This window comes from Gadus chalcogrammus, chromosome 10, assembly GCF_026213295.1.
Source record: "Gadus chalcogrammus isolate NIFS_2021 chromosome 10, NIFS_Gcha_1.0, whole genome shotgun sequence".
Taxonomy (NCBI): domain Eukaryota; kingdom Metazoa; phylum Chordata; class Actinopteri; order Gadiformes; family Gadidae; genus Gadus; species Gadus chalcogrammus.
In genome coordinates, this window is record NC_079421.1 from 11,662,491 (window position 1) to 11,682,490 (window position 20,000).

General features: G+C 48.7%; 1 protein-coding gene across 1 annotated transcript in view; it reads left to right on the forward strand.

Annotated features, from left to right (window-relative positions):
• Positions 1-20,000, forward strand: part of rxfp1 (relaxin family peptide receptor 1) — a 41,356-nt gene that overhangs the window by 3,881 nt on the left and 17,475 nt on the right. The window contains exons 3-11 of the mRNA XM_056601165.1: positions 6,165-6,248; positions 10,548-10,653; positions 11,807-11,878; positions 12,474-12,545; positions 13,742-13,813; positions 13,998-14,069; positions 18,606-18,674; positions 18,980-19,051; positions 19,857-19,928. Of these exons, the coding sequence (XP_056457140.1) occupies positions 6,165-6,248; positions 10,548-10,653; positions 11,807-11,878; positions 12,474-12,545; positions 13,742-13,813; positions 13,998-14,069; positions 18,606-18,674; positions 18,980-19,051; positions 19,857-19,928 (691 nt within the window). The remainder of the gene's footprint in view (positions 1-6,164; positions 6,249-10,547; positions 10,654-11,806; positions 11,879-12,473; positions 12,546-13,741; positions 13,814-13,997; positions 14,070-18,605; positions 18,675-18,979; positions 19,052-19,856; positions 19,929-20,000) is intronic.

The following is a 20,000-nucleotide window of genomic DNA, read 5'->3' on the forward strand; positions in this document are numbered from 1 at the left end:
GAGAAAAAACTGCATGCTGATATGAAACATCCGAAATATCTGGAAGAAAACAAAAATCATCGCTCTTCTAAAACCCGGTAAAGATCCTGCATATGCAAAGACTTCTGGCCAATCTCCCTGCTATGCCACCCATACAAGCTGTTTGAACGCCTGTTCCTCAACACTTTTTCGTTGAACCAGCCATCGTCCCTCAACAAGCTGGATTCCGACCTGGCAAATCCACATTAAGTCGACTTCTGAATCTCACACAGCACATAGAAAACGGTTTCCATAAAGGAATGATGACAGGAGCCGTCTTTGTTGAGCCAGCTGCCACATATGACACTGCGAACTACCGCCTCCTCCTGAAAAAGATCTTGGAGAATACCAAAGACCTTGCACTCACAGACCTCATCAGAGCCCTCCCTTCTATGTTGTCCTTGACAACATGCAAAGTCGCTGGCAACGACAACGGAATGGCTTACCTCAAGATAGCCGGAACAATACCTAGATACACACAGCCCGTTAATACCTAGATACATACAGCCTGTCAATATCTAGATACATACAGCCTGTAATGGGGGCGTTTAGCAGAACCCTAGTGCACAGAGAGACGACTAGCGCAGGATAGGTAAAAGGCTTTATTTAGGGACCGGATCGACAGGCAGAGGGTAGTCGGCAGGCAGAGGTCGGCAGCGGGAGGGCAGATGGACGGGCCAGGAATAGGGTACGGGTAAGCAGACAAACCGACAGGGACTTGACGGCAGGCGGGGTAGTCAGACAGGCAGAGGTCTGCAACGGGGGGGGATCAGGCTGGTGGACCGGGAGCCGGGGACAGAAGAGCAGACAGATCAGCAGGGGCTGGGCAGCAGGCAGGATAGTCAGACAGGCAGGGATCGGCAACGGGGAGGCAGACAGGTGGATCAGGAGCCGGGGACAGAGGAGCAGACGGACCGACAGGGGCTGGGCGGCAGGCGCGATAGTCAGACAGGAAGGAATCGGCAACTGGCAGAATCGGAGAAGAATCTGTAATCAAGTCGCGGGAAAGCTCTGAGAAACTCTGGAGACAATCTGGCAGGGAATGATTGGAAGGAGAGGACTGATATAGGGGGAGCACAGGTGAAGATGGTTGGGTTAATTAGGAGAGATCAGGGTGGCAGGCAGATGAATGGGAAAACCAGGGAAGGACCATGACGCAGCCTGTCAATACCTAGATACATACAGCCTGTCAATATCTAGATACATACAGCCTGTCAATATCTAAATACAATGAGTGTGTCAATACCTAGATACATACAGACCTGTCAATACCTAGGTACATACAGCCCTAGTGCATACAGGGAGAGAGAGAGAGAGAGAGAGAGAGAGAGAGAGAGAGAGAGAGAGAGAGAGAGAGAGAGAGAGAGAGAGAGAGAGAGAGAGAGAGTTCACCACTCGGGTTGAATTGGATTCAGTTGATTTCCCACTGGTTCTAGTCTCTCACGCTGTAGAACCCAGGTAATTACGTTCCTCAGACCATGAGTCCTCCCATCTCCGGGTTCTTCTGAAAACTACCCCTTTCTGCCTCAGCCCACACCTCAGTGTCGTCTGAGGAAGAGTCTTGTTGTTTTGTAACTTTATTTGACCCGGGGAGCCTTGGGAGATTTAACTATCTTTCCCAAAAGTATCCTGACATGATAGACGTGCAACAATTCATTAAAAGTTTCCACAGACAACAAATACCATTTCAGTTCAAATATGGGAGGGGAAACATGGATATTCATAGAGACATTCGGAGGGCAACAGTAAACCTCCATGGAAGCTCTTAAAACATGTGCAGAAATCTGTCCCTACATTCTGAGGTCAGTCAGAAGACATTTGACCTGTCGCCAAAGTCACACCCACCTTCATAACCATGACGATCTCGGACAAACAAACCAGACTCAATATCATATGGAAAAATGTCAGCTGAAAGTCTATCAAAGCAGGTTTTGGAGAAATGTTTGTATTGTGTATTTAAAACTTTTAAATACATACAGAAGGTAACAAGCTTAAATTAATTTGGTATTCTGGCCTGCCCGCACAGTCTGATCCACATTACACACTTTCTCTTGTTCCGTTGTGGCTTGGGAAAAGGGATGAAATATACCCCATTCTGCAGCCTCTCGGGATACCGACTGTCCGTGTTACATCCCCAAGCACATCATTTGACCATGTTTTTTTTTTTTTTTTGGACAAATCGATGTTAGGATTGTGTGTACGAAGCCAGTAATGGCCCAGGATGACCGGCTGGTCATAAATCCACCATTTAAATTGTTGTATTATGGCTCCTCCCTGTTTTTTGGAGTTGTCCGAGCTGATAGTATAGTTGAGTATATAGATGAGGCTGGAATGTCATTGGCTCATCTGCGTTCTAAAGGCGGAGCTTAGCAACAGGTAAATTCAGGGTAGGTTAGGAACCGATGGAAATAGAGACGAGGGTCGGCCCCCCCGCTTACAGAGATCGATGTGGCCCAGAGCACCTGTATAAATACCTTCTGCAAGTGGATGAGAGAGGAACCGCGACCTGGTCATACAACAAGCGGCCAGAGTTTTAGCAGTAGTAGTGAACCTCATTGCACCCTGATAAGCCATATACCTTAGTGCACGCCGTAATCAATGATTGGCATAGAACAAGTTTTTTCGGGACCAGAAGATAAACCTATTTTGAAAAAATAAACCTGTTTCACCTGTAGTTTGTTGGTCTGATTAAAAATGTGCATTAAAGACAAAGTCAATAATGAAGCATTAAGGAAACCAAGATATTTGAAGGGGTCCATTTTTCTATCTCAATTTCATTTCCCAGGCCAAGATGACACCATGCGATTGGTTTGTTTGTGTTTGGCCTACCTCCACGCAACCCTCCCTCAGAAGAGGGCCTGTTTCAGAGGGACGAATGGCAGGCTGCTCCAACGCTGTACATATGTTAGAGTGCATCATGCCAGTGTTTAGAGAGATGTGGACACTAGGCCCGCCATGAAAGGAGTTGTCAATCATCTCTCTAAAGGACAAAGCTGTGAACCACCTTAAGCCATTTTACTGCGTATTGTCCCGGAGCTAAATCTGTGCGAGAGGTTTTTGGCACAACACTTCTAGCTTCAAGATGTTCTTTTATGCTTGTTTCTTTGGCAGAGGATCAACGTCTAGCGTTGGAAGACGCTGCCAGCTAAATTATGATTCTGACAGAAGTAAATATGTAAAAGAATACTGCTAACTTAATTATTCAGGGTATTTACTGAATTCAATCTGTTGAGTCCTTCTGAAAACTGTCCCTGATACACATCTCTGAATTCAAGACTCCCAGACACATATTCACCTCCTCTTCTCTTCGCCCCTCCCCTCCTCTCCGGTCCTCTCCCCTCTCCTCTCATCTTGTCCTCTCCTCTCCTCCTCTCTCCTCTCCTCTCTCCTCTTCTCCTCCTCCTCTCTCCTACTATCTGGTCTCCTCCATGTTCTGTGTAATCCAGTGTGTACATGTACCCATACGCCTCCAGGCTGGGGGTAACGCAGAGATCATCACATTCTTATCTTGTGCATCAGAAGACCCATCAGCGATCCTTATAATCAGTCCTATTGTGCTTCCACATGTCTGCACATGGATGGGTGAGATGCTTCTGATTGGATGACCATAATTCCCATTGTCTGTTAATCTGCTAATGTAAACATCCTCAAACATGTGACAGGTGGCTTTCACACTGTTGGTATCATTATTTCTCTGTACTTTTATTAGTGTGTTTTATTCATCTAGTTGTACTTAAGCTCATCTAGTTGTACTTTATCAGTGTCATCGTGGTGGTGAGTTGAACTAGTGTTAGCTTTACATTGAGCTCAGACCAAGCTCAGTGTAAAGCTAGCGTTCCTCTAGTTCTACTTGTAGCTCAGTGTACAGCTGTTCGTCAGCGCGTTCCTGTAGTTCTACTTGTAGCTCAGTGTACAGCTGTTCGTCAGCGCGTTCCTGTAGTTCTACTTGTAGCTCAGTGTACAGCTTTCTTCAGAGCCCAACGTTCCTGAAGTGGTTCAGCAGGGTGCATGCTGGGATCGTTCATTGTGACAGAGGTGTGCAGGACGATGTGTTGAGGAAACAGCTGGACGGGTTTGCTGCTGACAGACGGCAGCAGACAGATGAACCGCCTGGTTCCTCTGTGACCACCTGGTTCCTCTGTGACCGCCTTGTTCCTCTGTGACCCTGGTTCCTCTGTGACCGCCTGGTTCCTCTGTGACCGCCTGGTTCCTCTCTGACTGCCTGGTTATTCTGTGACCGCCTGGTTCCTCTCTGACCGCCTAGTTCCTCTTTGACCGCCTGGTTCCTCTGTGACACCTGGTTCCTCTGTGACGCCTGGTTCCACTGTGACGCCTGGTTCCTCCCTGACCGCCTGATTCCTCTGTGACGTCTGGTTCCTCTGTGACGCCTGGTTCCTCTCTGACCACCTGGTTCCTCTGAGTGCCTGGTTCCTCTGTGACGCCTGGATCCTCTCTGACCGCCTGGTTCCTCTGTGACGCCTAGTTCCTCTCAGACCGGCTGGTTCCTCTGTGACATCCTGGTCCCTCTGTGACGCCTGGTTCCTTCCTGACCGCCTGGTTCCTCTGTGTCGCCTGGTTCCTCTCTGACCGCCTGGTTCCTCTGTGTCGCCTGGTTCCTCTGTGATCGCCTGGTTCCTCTGACCGCCTGGTTCCTCTGTGTCGCCTGGTTCCTCTTTGACCGCCTGGTTCCTCTGTGAACGCCTGGTTCCTCCCTGACCGCCTGGTTCCTCTCTGACCGCCTGGTTCCTCTCTGACCGCCTGGTTCCTCTGTTTCGCCTGGTTCCTCTGTGACCGCATGTTCCCCTGTGACCGCATGTTCCTCTGACCGCCTGGTTCTTCTGTTTTGCCTGGTTCCTCTCTGACCGCCTGTTCCTCTAACCACCTGCTTCTTCTGTGTCGCCTGGTTCCTCTGTGACCGCCTAGTTCCTCTGACCGCCTGGTTCCTCTGTGACTGCCTGGTTCTTCCTTTGGTGGGTGCGGCCGGCTTCAGATCTCTACAGGACTTTACTTGCTCTAATGGCAAAAGGGAAAGTTGATGAAAATAACTTTTAAAGGAAAAATAGGAAAGTTGACTTCAGAGAAAAACAATTATCCCAGTGCTGGGTTCATTTGAACATCAATGTCACGCTTGCCTTTCCATTACAGACTGAATTGTCCATCTGGCTGTCATCTGTGCTCATGCGATGCTTCTAATGGAGGTTGTGATCCAGTTCAAAGGGGCTTTCAGAACATCAATTGGCCTCCGTTTCCCTGATAAGCAAAACTAACATGTTTTCTTCCTTCCCTTTGTGGCCTAAAAAATAAAAGCTTATTTTTTTAAAAAATCTGTTTAGATTGTATTCCTGTTAATTATTGTTCTGATCCAAAGCAAAAGGTGATGAATGTGTTTGACGTCTGCAAACCAGAAGGTTTCAATACAGCAGATCAACTTCAAAGGATGTGTTTGGGCCCTGGTTTCTAGAACTCACCACCCAGCAATACTTTTATTTCGACACAGAATGTGTTATTTTTCCCAGAAGCCACTGGCTTATCACCATAGAAACAGTTCTTCCAGCAGGGGTGTTGTTAGTAGGTGGCGGGGCTCAGAGTGTAGAGGACCCCTGTCCAAACCCCCCAGCTGACTCTCCAAGCTCCTGGCCCAGAAGATGCTGGAAACAAGGTCCTGGCCCTGTGTGTGTGCCTGTGTGTGTGTGTGTGTGTGTGTGTGTGTGTGTGTGTGTGTGTGTGTGTGTGTGTGTGTGTGTGTGTGTGTGTGTGTGTGTGTGTGTGTGTGTGTGTGTGTGTGTGTGTGTGTGTGTGTGTGTGTGTGTGTGTGTGTGTGTGTGCTCCTGAACAATACAGACAATACAGGTTATGCAGAGGAACTCAGCGCAGGCTGGAGCACGTCTTTGTTGGTACCTTTCAGAGCACCTTTTATCAGCCAGATGTTTCTGCTGAAGGCAGATACAGAGAATGTCCCCACGTTGACGTAGAGAGAGGCAGCAACAGGCCGGCTCTTGGGGAACTGATTCTGCTCTCCTCTCTGAGTGACAGGACTGCCCCCCCCCCCCCCCCCCGCTCAAGATGGAGGCGTGGGCTAAATGTGATCATTGTTTCATGATATTCATATCTTCCTATAATTGCTTTTCTTTATTCTCTTGCTGCAGGAGACAACAATGGATGGCCACATCTCTTCGACAGCTACTTCGGGATGCCCAACTCCGACCCCGGGACCAGAACCACCACCTGCCGTAAGAACACCACCTGCTGGATACACCACCTACTGGAGACACCACCTAGTGGAGACACCGCCTAGTACAGACACAACCTAGTACAGATACCACCTACTGGGGACACCACCTAGTACAGATACCACCTAGTGGAGACACCGCCTAGTACAGACACAACCTAGTACAGACATCACCTACTGGGGACACCACCTAGTACTGACACCACCTACTGGAGACACCACCTAGTACAGACACCACCTAGTACAGACACCACCTAGTACAGACACCCCCTAGTACAGACACAACCTAGTACAGACACCACCTACTGGGGACACCACCTAGTACTGACACCACCTACTGGAGACACCACCTAGTACAGACACCACCTAGTACAGACATCACCTACTGGGGACACCGCCTAGTACTGACACCACCTACTGGAGACACCAACTAGTACAGACACCTCCTAGTACAGACACCACCTAGTACAGACACCACCTAGTGGAGACACCACCTAGTACAGACACAACCTAGTGCAGACACCACCTACTGGGGACACCACCTAGTACTGACACCACCTACTGGAGACACCACCTAGTACAGACACCACCTAGTACAGACACCACCTAGTACAGACACCCCCTAGCACAGACACCACCTATTGGAGACACCGCCTAGTACAGACGCAACCTAGTAGCGACACCCCCTAGTACAGAAACCACCTAGCCCAGAGACAACCTACTGGAGACACAACCTAGTACTGACACCACCTAGTACTGACACCACCTACTGCAGTCATGGGGTGTAATTCCGCATTTCGGCTCAGTCCACTAGTGGAAGTTTCTGAGCCGTGCTTCCTGACCCACTGGGACTTCGGTACAGCTGAGTATGTGCTGAGAAACTAGCTTTTTATTGCTTTAATACCTCTCAAGCACACACACACACACACACACACACACACACACACACACACACACACACACACACACACACACACACACACACACACACACACACACACAAACACACACACACACACACACACACACACACACACAGCATCATCACCATCATCATCACCACCATTATCCACAAATAGACATGAACTACATAATCAGGTTTTATCCTCTTCAGCAGTCCCTCAATCTTCCCTGCTCTTCTCTATCTTCTCCTGCATTATTTTCTGTCAGCATTTCTTTAAATTAGAATATGATAAATAATCATTAACTTATTAACACTCAGAATACCCCACCATAATAAATAAATGTATAGCCACAGGAATACCAAATCAGCCTGGTAGTGAGAACCGGGGATGGGCCATGAGTGAGTGTGGGCCTGATCCTCAGAGGATCATATTGAGGGCACTAGGTCTCCAGAGACGTCTAAAGTGTTTATTATCCCACTCCAACCAATTATTGGTTTACTTTTTCTAATCGGCCCGACCAATGTAAACCCCTTCATTTACAGTTGAGATAAAAATACAATTATATTCAAAAATATTATTATGTTTGGTGCAAATTAGGTCAAAGGGCAGAGGGCAAAGGTCAGAGGGGCCCAACGATGTGAGGCAGCCCGTCTTGGGGTTGGTTTGTTGGTGAGCTGCCTCTTTCCAATCCAAAGCAGAGTGGATGATGAGCCGGACGGCTTCAGGAATGACGGACATTCCCTGTTGCTTGTGTCGTTCGAGGAAATGCCCCCTCCTGATTTGAAGGGAGAAAGCTTCCGTTCTAAAGGAGACTCATTTCAAGCATCATTAAACAACCAAAAGCGAAGAACAGAATAGAAGTAGCAGGGAGACGAGAGGACAAAGCGCCCCGCTACAGGGTCTCAGCAACGTCCTCCACTCAGCCCCCCGCTATAGGGAGGGGTAGGGTCTCAGCAACGTCCTCCACAAAGCCACCAAGGATCAGGATGCCGCCGTTAAAGCAACAGGGAGTGAGTTCATCACCGGAAAGAGTGAGTGAGTTCAGGCAGGAGAGTGAATGAGTCCGGGCAGGAAAGAGTGAGTGGCTGATATTCTGACCAGAAGAGAAGAGCTACTCTAACAATATTACTGTTTCAGACAAAATCTGCTGAGTGGATGAGGGAGTTATCAAGTGGCGCTTATGATCCTTGACAAACAAAGCCAGAGATTTCATTCCATACCCTGTGGCGCTTGAGACCAAACCAACCTTGCTCAGTTAGCCGTCTCCATCAGGTCCTTCCAAGAGACTGAACAGCCGCTGAGCTTGTGATCAGCCTGGGAAGATGTCAGCAGCTCCATGGGACACCATGGAGCTGTTTGCCATGAACAGACTGGGAGGCATTTCCACCAAAGGAACTCCGGCCACGACAGGGACGAAGGCAGACTGGTAACACTGGTACGAAATAAGAACGTTTCGGGAGGGAAACTGCAGATCCAGCAGATGTTCTGCACTGCGTTGGCCGAGCTGGAAATATGAACATGAAATGTTTGTTTTCTTGAGATCCAGGAGATTATAGAACCAGCAGGTCCAGGCCTTTGACAAGACCTTGAGTCAACATGGGGTGATTATCTCTACTGAGGAGCCTGGCTCAGCAGGGGATATGTCCTGAGGAGATGTTATGTGAACATGGGCTGATGTTCTCTACTAGGGTGCGTGGCTCAGCAGGGGAGATGTGAGGTGTACATTGGATGATTTTCTCCACTGAGAAGCCTGGCTCAGCATGGGAGATGTAATTTGAACATGGGGTGAGCAGGGGGGATGTCCTGAGCAGGTGTTCTGCGTTAAGAGCAGAGTTTGGAGGGGTTCATTGAAGATGGCTGAATTTAACGATCCGAATGGGTCATGGACCTTGCACTACGGGTGGACGGAACACAGGAGCTGAACATCTCTAATGATGATATTGATCATGTGGAAGAGGTGTAGGACCCTCTAGGCCAGGGGTGGGGAACCTTTTTCACATCAAGGGCCATTTCAATTTTTCCAAAGTCCTCAGAGGGCCGTACCATTATGAACACATAACTAAAGATGAAAAAAAAGACCAAAAAAGTCTATAACTGCTGTGTTACTAAGCCTCATGTTTGCTGCATTTCTAGACTCACCTAATGTGATGGCTGGAACTGTTTTTCTCTAGCAAGGCGTCTGATGTCAGCTGGCAGTGATGATGATGCTACTCCAGGGATGGGCAACTTTCATGATAAAGAGGGCCACATTTTTTATCATAACCATCGGAGGGCCACATGACTGCACACTTCAACTATACGTGAGCTGAGAGAAGCTACATAATTTTGAATTTGGTAAATGATTTCCTGTATTCTGGTGCATTTTGGCGATGGCCACTAACTAAAAAATCGTCCAGAATCATAACCTATGTACGGTATGTTAATTGAACCAACATACATTAATTTCATGTTTTCCATGCTCAAACAGCCACATGAATGGTCAGTATTTTTATCAGTGCAAAGGGCTCACATACATCATCATTCAATGAAGTCAAAAAACTGAAAAACAGTGGCCCAACATTAAGTGCAACAACTCAATGAACTCAAACCCAACAAGCAGTTGTAGTAGTTGTAGTAGCGACTTAAGTGGATATCTTTAATGACTGATATCGCTTCTAAGCAAACTAGACGCATGGGTTTGCCTTTGAATTCTATGAATTCTTCTCATCTTTCTTGAACGAGTTTTCTGTAACTCGATCAATTATTATTATTATTATTATTATAATGTTTTTTTTTTGTTTGTTTTTTATTTTTTTTTTAATTATGTGCAGGCTGAGTGGGCATGCGGGCCACGGGCCGCCAGTTCCCCACCCCTGCTCTAGACGTTTGTTGACCTAATCTATTCTTCATTGAGCCTGTGTGTGTGAGAGCTGGACTAAAACACAACAGCACGCAGCAGACCAGTGGGAGTTTGTCCGGAGCACGTCTGATCTTTAATGAACGAGCCCACACATCCCCCCGGACCCCCTTCATCACGGCTCTGTTCTCCAGGACACACAGTGTTTACCTGTGTGTGAGTGTGTGTGTTTGTGTGTGTGTGTGTGTGTGTGTGTGTGTGTGTGTGTGTGTGTGTGTGTGTGTGTGTGTGTGTGTGTGTGTGTGTGTGTGTGTGTGTGTGTGTGTGTGTGTGTGTGTGTGTGTGTGTGTTTATACTGAGGGTACCGTCGTTGCTGTGTGTTTGTGTGTGTTTACTCCTCTGTCCCCTCCCCTCCCCTTCTCCCCTCTCCTCTCCTCCTCCTACAGACAACAGACTACAGGAGTCTGTTGTCTGTATTCTGTTTCCCTAACTACTTTCTCTTATTCCTCCTCTAACTCCTCCACCTCCTCCATGTGCTCCTCTCCCTCCGGCTCCTCAGTGCTAGGAGGAGTCCCAGAGTCATGTCAGTGTCGGGGCCTGGAGGTGGACTGTGATGGGGGCGGACTGCAGAGCGTTCCCTCCGTCGCTGTCAACGTCACCATGATGTGAGTGGGAACCGTAGACAATCAAATACAATGGAACACACAATGGAATACTCCTGCTCCTCCTCCTCCTCCTCCTCCTCCTCCTTCTCCCCCTCCTCCATCACCTCCTTCACTCCTCCTCCTCCTCCTCCACCTCCTCCTTCACTCCTCCACCTTCTTCCCCTCCTCCTCCTCCTACTCCTCCACCTCCTCCCCCTCCTCCTCCTCCTCCTCCTCCTCCTCCTTCACTCCTCCACCTCCCTCCCCTCCTCCTCCTCCTCCTCCTCCTCCCCCTCCTCCTCCTCCTCCACCTCCTCCTCTCCTCCACCTCCTCCCCCTCCTCCTCCCCCTCCTCCTCCTCCTCCTCCTCCTCCTCCCTGTAATGTGTTCTCAGTTTTGTTCTGCCTCCTCCCATCCGTTTGTTATCAGCAGCCTCCAGCTGCCTGCGCTCCTCTGAACTCCTCTCAGCCACTTCCAGCGGTTCCTTCCACATTATCACATTATCGGCCTCAGTCTTTGTTCTACAAATTTCTTCCTACACGCCCCGTACAGCCGTGCTATTGGGTTGAGGTTCAGCGTTGGGCAGAACAAGGTAGAGGCAGAGGAGCTCTGGGGGTACACGGCGTTACACTTTCTTTCACTCTATATGAGTTTTGACCAATCAGGATGCTGGAGGCGGGGCTCTGGAGGCGGGGCTCTGGCGGCGGGGTTCTGGAGGCGGAGCTCTGGAGGCGGGGCTCTGGAGGCGGGGCTCTTGAGGCGGGGTTCTGGATGCAGGGCATTGGAGGCGGGGCTCTAGAGGCGGGGCTTCGTAGGCGGGGCTCTGGAGGCGGGGTTCTGGATGCAGGGCTCTGGAGGCGGGGCTTCGTAGGCGGGGCTCTGGAGGCGGGGCTTCGTAGGCGGGGCTCTGGAAGCAATCACAAAGTCTGGTCGCACTAGTACAGTTTATAAAGGGGCTATAAAGGTTTCCTCCACTAAAATATCTTCTTAAAGAAACACTTAACATGAATTAGCATATAATAGCTTTGCAGAATGTAGCTTAGCATAACATAGCACATAAAGTGTCTTTGAGTGTCTAGAAAAGTGCTTCATAAATTCAATCCATTATTATTGTTATGGCGCAGCATAGCCTAGCTCCCCTCATAATGTGATGGTGCTCTGTGTCTTCCCACAGGTCTCTCCAGAGGAACCAGTTGGGGAATCTGAACGGACGCGTCTTCTATCAGTACCAGAGCCTCCACCGGCTGTGAGTCTGGAGGAGTCTGGCGTCTCCAACAATACTAGCTATAGGTCCACAGACTGGACCTATAGCAAAAAGTGACAGTGTGTCACTTTCCTCTTTCCTCTCGTCTCCTCTCCTATTCTCTCCTCCATCTTGACACATAGAGGAGTACACTCAGTCTGTCACTTACGCCTCGTGCCCACTGCACCGTCAGTCAACGGACGTGGGAAGGCGTGGCTGACGGATGGGGGAGTAGTCTTTGCAGAGGCATCCGTCAGCCAATCAAATCGTTTCGCCGGGTTCTTCCCGCTTCTTCCTGCTTGTTGCGAGGCAAGATGACCCGCTTTCCCGCTTTCCAGTATCGTCAGAGCCCGGGTCGCGTCACAGTGCTTAAATTTGCATACGCGATCTGATTGGATGACGGAACCGTCGCTGCCGAAAAAGTTGAACATTTTTCAACTTTCTGACGGCGGCGAACGCTCCAACTGAACGGACGGATCCACAATGCATTGCGCGTCCGTCCCCATTCAAAGTCAATGGGCAACGGTCAACTGACGGAGGTAGTGGGCACGGGGCGTTAGACAGACTGACGGACAGAGCTCTTGGTTTCTCCCTGCAGGTATCTGCAGCACAACGGTATAGCAGCGGTCGACCCCGATGCGTTCAGAGGACTCTACAACCTGACACGGCTGTGAGTGGAAGAGCCCGGATCAATACCCTGATATGTTTCAATACTTCCTTGTGCTGATCCTGTCTGCTGCACCACGCTGCTAAACTCTTGACTGGTTCTTCTTCAGAATGAAAACATAATGCATACAGTCCTGTGGGAAGTGCCTGGCCATGAATGAGCGCCTGGCCATGAATGTAATAACGAGTGTTTCCATACGAGCTGTAGACCCTCACTGCCCTAAGGGGCTCCAGCCCACAAACATCAGCCCCTTCAGACACCAGTTCATCAACGTGTGCCTGTGTAGCGTGATGGTCTGAATGCAGATCTGCTCGGAGGAGTTTAAATGTGTTGCTCTCCTCTCTACTCTGTCCTTTTCCTTCTCATCTCTCCTTTCTTCTCTCTCCTCTCTCCTTTTTCCTCTCTCCTCTCTCCTCTCTCCTCTCTCCTTCTCCGCTCTCCTCTAACCTCTCTCCTCTCTCCTTCTCTCTCCTCTCTCCTTCTCCTCTGTCCTCTCCTCTCTCCTCTGTCCTCTCTCCTCTGTCCTCTCTCCTCTCTCCTTCTCCTCACTCCTCTCTCCTTCTCTCCTCCCTCCTCTGTCCTCTCTCCTCTCTCCTTCTCCTCTCTCCTCTCCTCTCTCCTCTCCTCTCTCCTTCTCCTCACTCCTCTCTCCTATCTCCTCTCTTCTCACTCCTCTTTCCTCTCTCCTCTCTCCTTCTCTCCTACCTCCTTCTCTCTCCTCTCTCCTCTGTCCTCTGTCCTCTTTCCTTCTCCTCTCTCCCCTCACCTTCTCCTCTCTCCCTCTCCTCACTCCTCTCTCCTCACTCCTCTCTCCGCTCTCCTCTCTCCTCTCTCCTCTCTCCCCTCACCTTCTCCTCTCTCCCTCTCCTCACTCCTCTCTCCTCACTCCTCTCTCCTCTCTCCTCTCTCCTCTCTCCTCTCTCCTCTCTCCTCTCTCCTCTCTCCTCTCTCCTCTCTCCTCTCTTCCCTCACCTTCTCCTCTCTCCCTCTCCTCACTCCTCTCTCTTCACTCCTCTCTCCTCTCTCCTCTCTCCTCTCTCCTCTCTCCTCTCTCCTCTCTCCTCTCTCCTCTCTCCTCTCTCCTCTCTCCTCTCTCCTCTCTCCTCTCTCCTCTCTCCCCTCACCTTCTCCTCTCTCCCTCTCCTCACTCCTCTCTCCTCTCTCCTCTCTCCTTCTCCTCTCTCCTCTCTGGACTCCAGGTACCTCAGCTTCAACCAGATCGCCGTTCTGCTCCCCAGGGTCTTCCAGGATCTGCACAGGCTGGAGTGGTTGTACGTTCCCCGTAATGAAGCCGCGCACCGATGTTAATACAGGGTTTGGTATTCTGAGCAGTAGAGCACGTGGCCCCCGCCTGCGGGGCTAACAGGGAGGCCTTGGGGTGGCTGGACCCAGGTGGGGTGGCTGTTGGCGTTTGGATTGAATCGTGTTAACAAGGAAATGTTTCTGTTTCTGCAGAATCCTGGAGAATAACAAGATCCAACAGATCTCCTCCCTCACCTTCACCGGACTGAACTCCCTGGTCCTGCTGTGAGCTCCTCTTCATTCATCTGTCTCCTCACCTCCTCATCTCCTCACCTCCTCATATCCTCATCGCCTCATGTCTTCTTGTCTTCGTGTCTTTATATCTTTGTTCATCTCTTCACTCATTCATCCCATAAGTATGAACTCCCCTGACTACCCTGTCTGACTCAGTGTGTCTAGGGTGTTGCTGCTGTCAGTACCCTCCTCTGTTTGCGTTGTGAATGGAACCTCTGGGAAACATCTGCTGGAGCATTGTTCAATTCAATTCAATTCAATTTAATTTGTATAGCCCTTAATCACCATTACAGTCTCAAAGGGCTTAACAGGCCAAATATTTGTGACACCCCCCTTTACCCATGCTCCCACACGGGCAAGAAAAAACTCCCTTGAATCAGCAAGGAAGAAATCTTGAGAAGAAACGCAGTGTAGGGGATCCCTTCTTCCAGGGATGGTCAGGAGTGCAATGGGTGCCACAATTGACATACAGGTAAATACATGCACATCATATTAAAATGGTGATGGGGTTCTGGCCGGTTATGCATGAGGAGAGTCCAGGCATCCAGTCCAGTACCCGCAACACGCTAGAACAGACAGAATAGTGAATTAGAACGGAAAAGTACATAGTGGGAATGTATAATGTAATAAGAAAAGCACAAGCAAACAGAGTAGTCTTCACTTCGCATCTGTCATTTTCACATTCGAAATGCAAGATTATAGAGGTGCGTTTTGAGCTTTCCTTTGAATAGCTCCACAGAGTCAGCTTCCCTGATCACTGATGGCAGCCTATTCCATAGGAAGGGGGCTCGATAGGCAAACGCTCTCTGTCCAGCCGATTTCTTTTTAACCTTCGGCAATGAAAGAAGGCCCGCTCCCGAAGACCGGAGGGACCGAGAAGGACTATAAGGAATAATCAGGTCCTTCAGGTAGGATGGAGATAATCCATGCAAGGCTTTATAGGTTAGTAATAGCACCTTAAAGTCTGATCTGAAAGTTATTGGTAGCCAGTGTAAAGAGGCGAGAATAGGTGTAATATGATCAAACTTTCTCGTTCTGGTCAGCAGTCTAGCTGCCGCATTGTGTACCAGCTGTAGACTTTTTGTGGTAGAGTTCGGTAATCCCGAGAACAGTGCATTGCAATAGTCCAGTCTTGACGAAACAAATGCATGAATCAGTGTCTCTGCATCCACTGCAGATAACATTGGTCTGATTCTTGCAATGTTTCTCAGATGGAAAAAGGCAATTCTAGTTATACTTCTTATATGTTGGTCAAAGCATAATTGAGGGTCAAACAGGACACCAAGATTTTTGACGGACGCACTCTGTGGGATGGCGAAGCCATCCAACCACAGAGAGACATCCTCAAACTCTTCCCGGTCCCGCTTCGAGCCGATAACTATCAGCTCTGTCTTCCCAGTATTAAGCTGTAGGAAGTTTTGTGACATCCAGCCCTTCACAGCAGCCAGACAGGACTCAACCCTTTGAATCTGGGCCGAGTCCCCGGAATCTACAGGAATGTAGAGCTGGGTGTCATCCGCATAGCAATGGAAACTAATTCCGAAGCTGTGGATAACGTCGCCCAGGGGAAGCATGTAAATTGCAAAAAGTAATGGACCAAGAACCGACCCTTGTGGTACGCCAAAGCGCAATTTACAGTGCTTTGATTCTGCACCCTCATGATGCACAAATTGGGTTCTATCTGTGAGGTACGATTCAAGCCAACCAAGAGCCGTACCCCCGAAACCAACAAAGTGTTCAAGACGGTGAAGAAGAGTGCCGTGGTCGATCGTATCAAACGCAGCGCTCAGATCCAATAGCACAAGCATTGTGCTTGTATTTTTATCCAAAGCTAAAAGGATGTCATTTACAACTCTTGTAATAGCAGTTTCAGTTGAGTGGAAATTCCTGAACCCCGACTGGAAAGGTTCAAAGAGATTGTTCCTCGTCAGATAGTCAACGATTTGCTTTGCTACAATCCTTTCCTGTACCTTGGACAGGAAGGGCAGATTCGATATAGGCCGATAGTTCCTGACTAATTCAGGATCTAGGCCAGGCTTTTTGAGTAGCGGTTTTAACACCGCAGCCTTGAAATTGGAGGGAACAATTCCTGTTGAAAATGAAAGATTCATAAGCGAGAGGATTGCAGGCCCCACCGTTGGAAGAAGTTCCTTAAGAACCCTGGAAGGGAGAGGATCCAACATACAGGTTGTTGGCTTTGATGCCTTTATCACCCTCTCAAGTTCCACCAAAGGAATTGCCATAAACTCCAAGAGAGTTGCGTCAGAGTTCACCATCCTACTTGGCAGGACCCCATCCTGCCCCACAGGATGTGTAGGATTAGCCGCACGGCAAGCATCAATTTCCTCTCTAATTGATTGAATCTTATTCTCAAAGAAATCCATGAATTCACCTGCCACGATCGATGAGCCTACGGTCTGAGTTTGTTTCTGAGTGAGACTCCTCACCGTGTCAAAAATAAACTTAGGATTGTTTCTATTCAAATTGATGATACTGGAAAAGTAGGCATTCCTGGCAATAGTCAGCGCACCCTTATAGGTGAGCAGACTGTTATGCCATGCAAGACCAAAGACCTCAAGTTTAGTCGAGCGCCATTTGCGTTCCAGGATCCTGCAGTTTCGCTTCAAAATGCGCGTTTCTGCATTAAACCAGGGGGCTGGTTTTTTCAATGTTCATTTTTTAGTTACGTTCGGAGCAACTGAATCAATGGCAACAGACAAGGCAATATTGAGGTCATCAGTAAGGCACTCCACAGAACCACTATAGTTACAGAGAGGTGCAAGTGAACCAGATAACTTATCTGCCATAGCTGTAATGGTTGCAGGTGTGATGCGGCGACAGCTGAAAGTAGCTTGCTGATCGTCGCAGGGGCAGGATACCACCACCTGGAAAGTAAGCAAAAAGTGGTCTGATAAAGCTGAGGTGTAGGAAGAGACCACTAGCTGTGAAATGTCTACACCGCGGGTCAGAACGAGATCCAGCGTGTTTCCACCGATGTGGGTTGGGTGCTGGACGAGTTGTTTGAAGCCAAGCGTATCTGTAATGGACAGAAAAGCCCTTGCGAGGGCATCAGACAGGTTATTCACATGAATGTTGAAATCCCCAATAAGCAAAATATTGTCTGAGTATGTAGCCAGATCAGCTGCAAAGTCAGAAAACTCATCAACAAAAACTGAATACGCTCCTGGGGGACGGTATACTACAGCTAAAACGAAGGAGTCTGGAACTCGTTTCGCTTCTTGGGGAGCTGAGGTGCTAGCACCTCAAAGGATCTGAAAATATATCTATTCTTTGGCTTTAAATTAAGCTTAGAATTAGATATCAGGGCTACTCCACCACCTTTCTTAACTTCTCTAGATACTTGGGTGCTAACGTAATGGGGTGGAGTAGCTTCGTTTAGGGCTAGAAACTCATCTGGTTTTAACCAGGTTTCACAAAGCCCCAGTATGTCGATCTTTTTATCAATAATTAGATCATGGACCAAGAGCGCCTTCGATGAAAGCGACCTTATGTTCATGAACCCTATTCTGAGTGCTTCCTTTTTATTATTTTCAGAGGGAGTCCGGTTAACACTCAGCTCTGAAGCGGTCAAGGGGATGCCGCGGTTTCGACATACTGATTGCGGCCCTCGCCTGCGGGTTTTACACCTCGAGACAGTGCGAGGCCGCACCACCGTACATATACATACACTCAGCTCTGAAACAATTGGTGCAATAGATCCTGGTTCAGCTAACCCATCTGCTGTTCTAGACTCTGTTCTAGACTCTGCAACGTAGACTATCATGTTGCTAGCAGGTTTGCTAAACTCCTGCAGCCCAGCGTGCTGTGAGTGGATGAGTGACATAATTGAGGCGCCTAACCCAGTAGGGTGCAGGCCGTCTCTCATGAGCACACCAGGGCGACCCCACAGGGAGGGCCAGTTATCTATGAAACCAAAGCCCTGCTCTGAACTAAATCGTGCCAGCCAGCGATTTAGAGACAATAATCTACTATAACGCTCATCATTACCCTTATCGGGCAGAGGGCCAGAGAGAATTAATCGATGCCGACACATCTTTCTGGCGAAGTCACAAAGCCTAGCTATGTTGCTTTTTGTGACCTCAGTTTGTCTTGTCCTAGCATCGTTGGTGCCGACATGAACTACAATGTTGTCGAAACTAGTGTCGGTGTTTGGTGCATCTAATCTAACTCCGTATGAGGTCTGACCGCATGTCAGCACCCTAAGTTTAGCTTCAATGTCGGGAGCCCTGGCCCCAGGTAGGCAAATAACTTTCGCTGGTGTGTTGTTGTGGTGGCGATCAGCTTTCACTGCATTGTTCTGAAAGTTTAAAGGCAGAAGTCGGTTCTGGAAGAATCCACCTACGGTTTATCATGTCTTATAATCATTCATATGTATTCGATTATATGTATTATGTATATGTATGCATTAGTATGTATGATGTATTATCTATCAATATGTATTAGATCACATTTATTATTTATTAGCATGTATTAGTATGTATTATAGCTTGTGTTTCTGGACCCCAGTGTTCTGCTGAACAACTCTCTGACCCGACTGGAGAACGTCTGCAAAGAAATGCCTCGACTCAACTGGCTGTAAGTTACAAATACATATCTACTCATGATATGTGATGTTGTGATGGTGTGTGTGTGTGTGTGTGTGTGTGTGTGTGTGTGTGTGTGTGTGTGTGTGTGTGTGTGTGTGTGTGTGTGTGTGTGTGTGTGTGTGTGTGCTTGTGTGCTTGTGTGCTTGTGTGCGTGCGTGTGTGTGTATGTGTGTGTGGCCAGAATAAGAAACAAGCTCCATATATAAATCGATAGGTTTGTATTAAAATGCTAAACAGCTCTATTCTGCACACATGTCCAACCTCCGTTTCTTGTCTGTTGTTCTGTTAATGAAGAGACCTGGAGGGAAATGAGATCCAGACTATTGGAAACACCTCCTTCTCCTCCTGCAGCCGGCTGACCGTCCTGTAAGTACAGAGAAAGCCAACCCAGAGACAGGTCATTAAGGAGCAGGTAGGGGTTAGACAGTACAGACAGGTCATTAAGGAGCAGGTAGGGGTTAGACAGTACAGACAGGTCATTAAGGAGCAGGTTGGGGTTAGACAGTACAGACAGGTCATTAAGGAGCAGGTAGGGGTTAGACAGTACAGACAGGTCATTAAGGAGCAGGTAGGGGTTAGACAGTACAGACAGGTCATTAAGGACCAGGTAGGGGTTAGACAGTACAGACAGGTCATTAAGGAGCAGGTAGGGGTTAGACAGTATAGAGACAGGTCATTAAGGAGCAGGTAGGGGTTAGACAGTACAGACAGGTCATTAAGGAGCAGGTAGGGGTTGGACAGTATAGAGACAGGTCATTGAGGAGCAGGTAGGTGTTAGACAGTACAGAGACAGGTCATTAAGGAGCAGGTAGGGGTTAGACAGTAAAGAGACAGGTCATTAAGGAGCAGGAAGGGGTTAGACAGTACAGACAGGTCATTAAGGACCAGGTAGGGGTTGGACAGTATCGAGACAGGTCATTAAGGAGCAGGTAGGGGTTAGACAGTACAGAGACAGGTCATTAAGGAGCAGGTAGGGGTTGGACAGTATAGAGACAGGTCATTAAGGAGCAGGTAGGGGTTAGACAGTATAGAGACAGGTCGTTAAGGAGCAGGTAGGGGTTAGACAGTACAGACAGGTCATTAAGGAGCAGGTAGGGGTTAGACAGTACAGAGACAGGACTTTAAGTAGGGGTTAGACAGTGATCTCTGCCTGTGTTCTGTTGTTCTCCAGGGTTCTCCAGAGGAACAGGATCAGTGTGATCCAGGACCAGGCCTTCTCCGTGCTCCGCCTGCTAGGAGAGCTGTGAGTCGTCCTCACTCACAGAGCAGCTGAACTGGGACTCACTCAGACCTGGAGATCCTCCAGGGCCCCCCC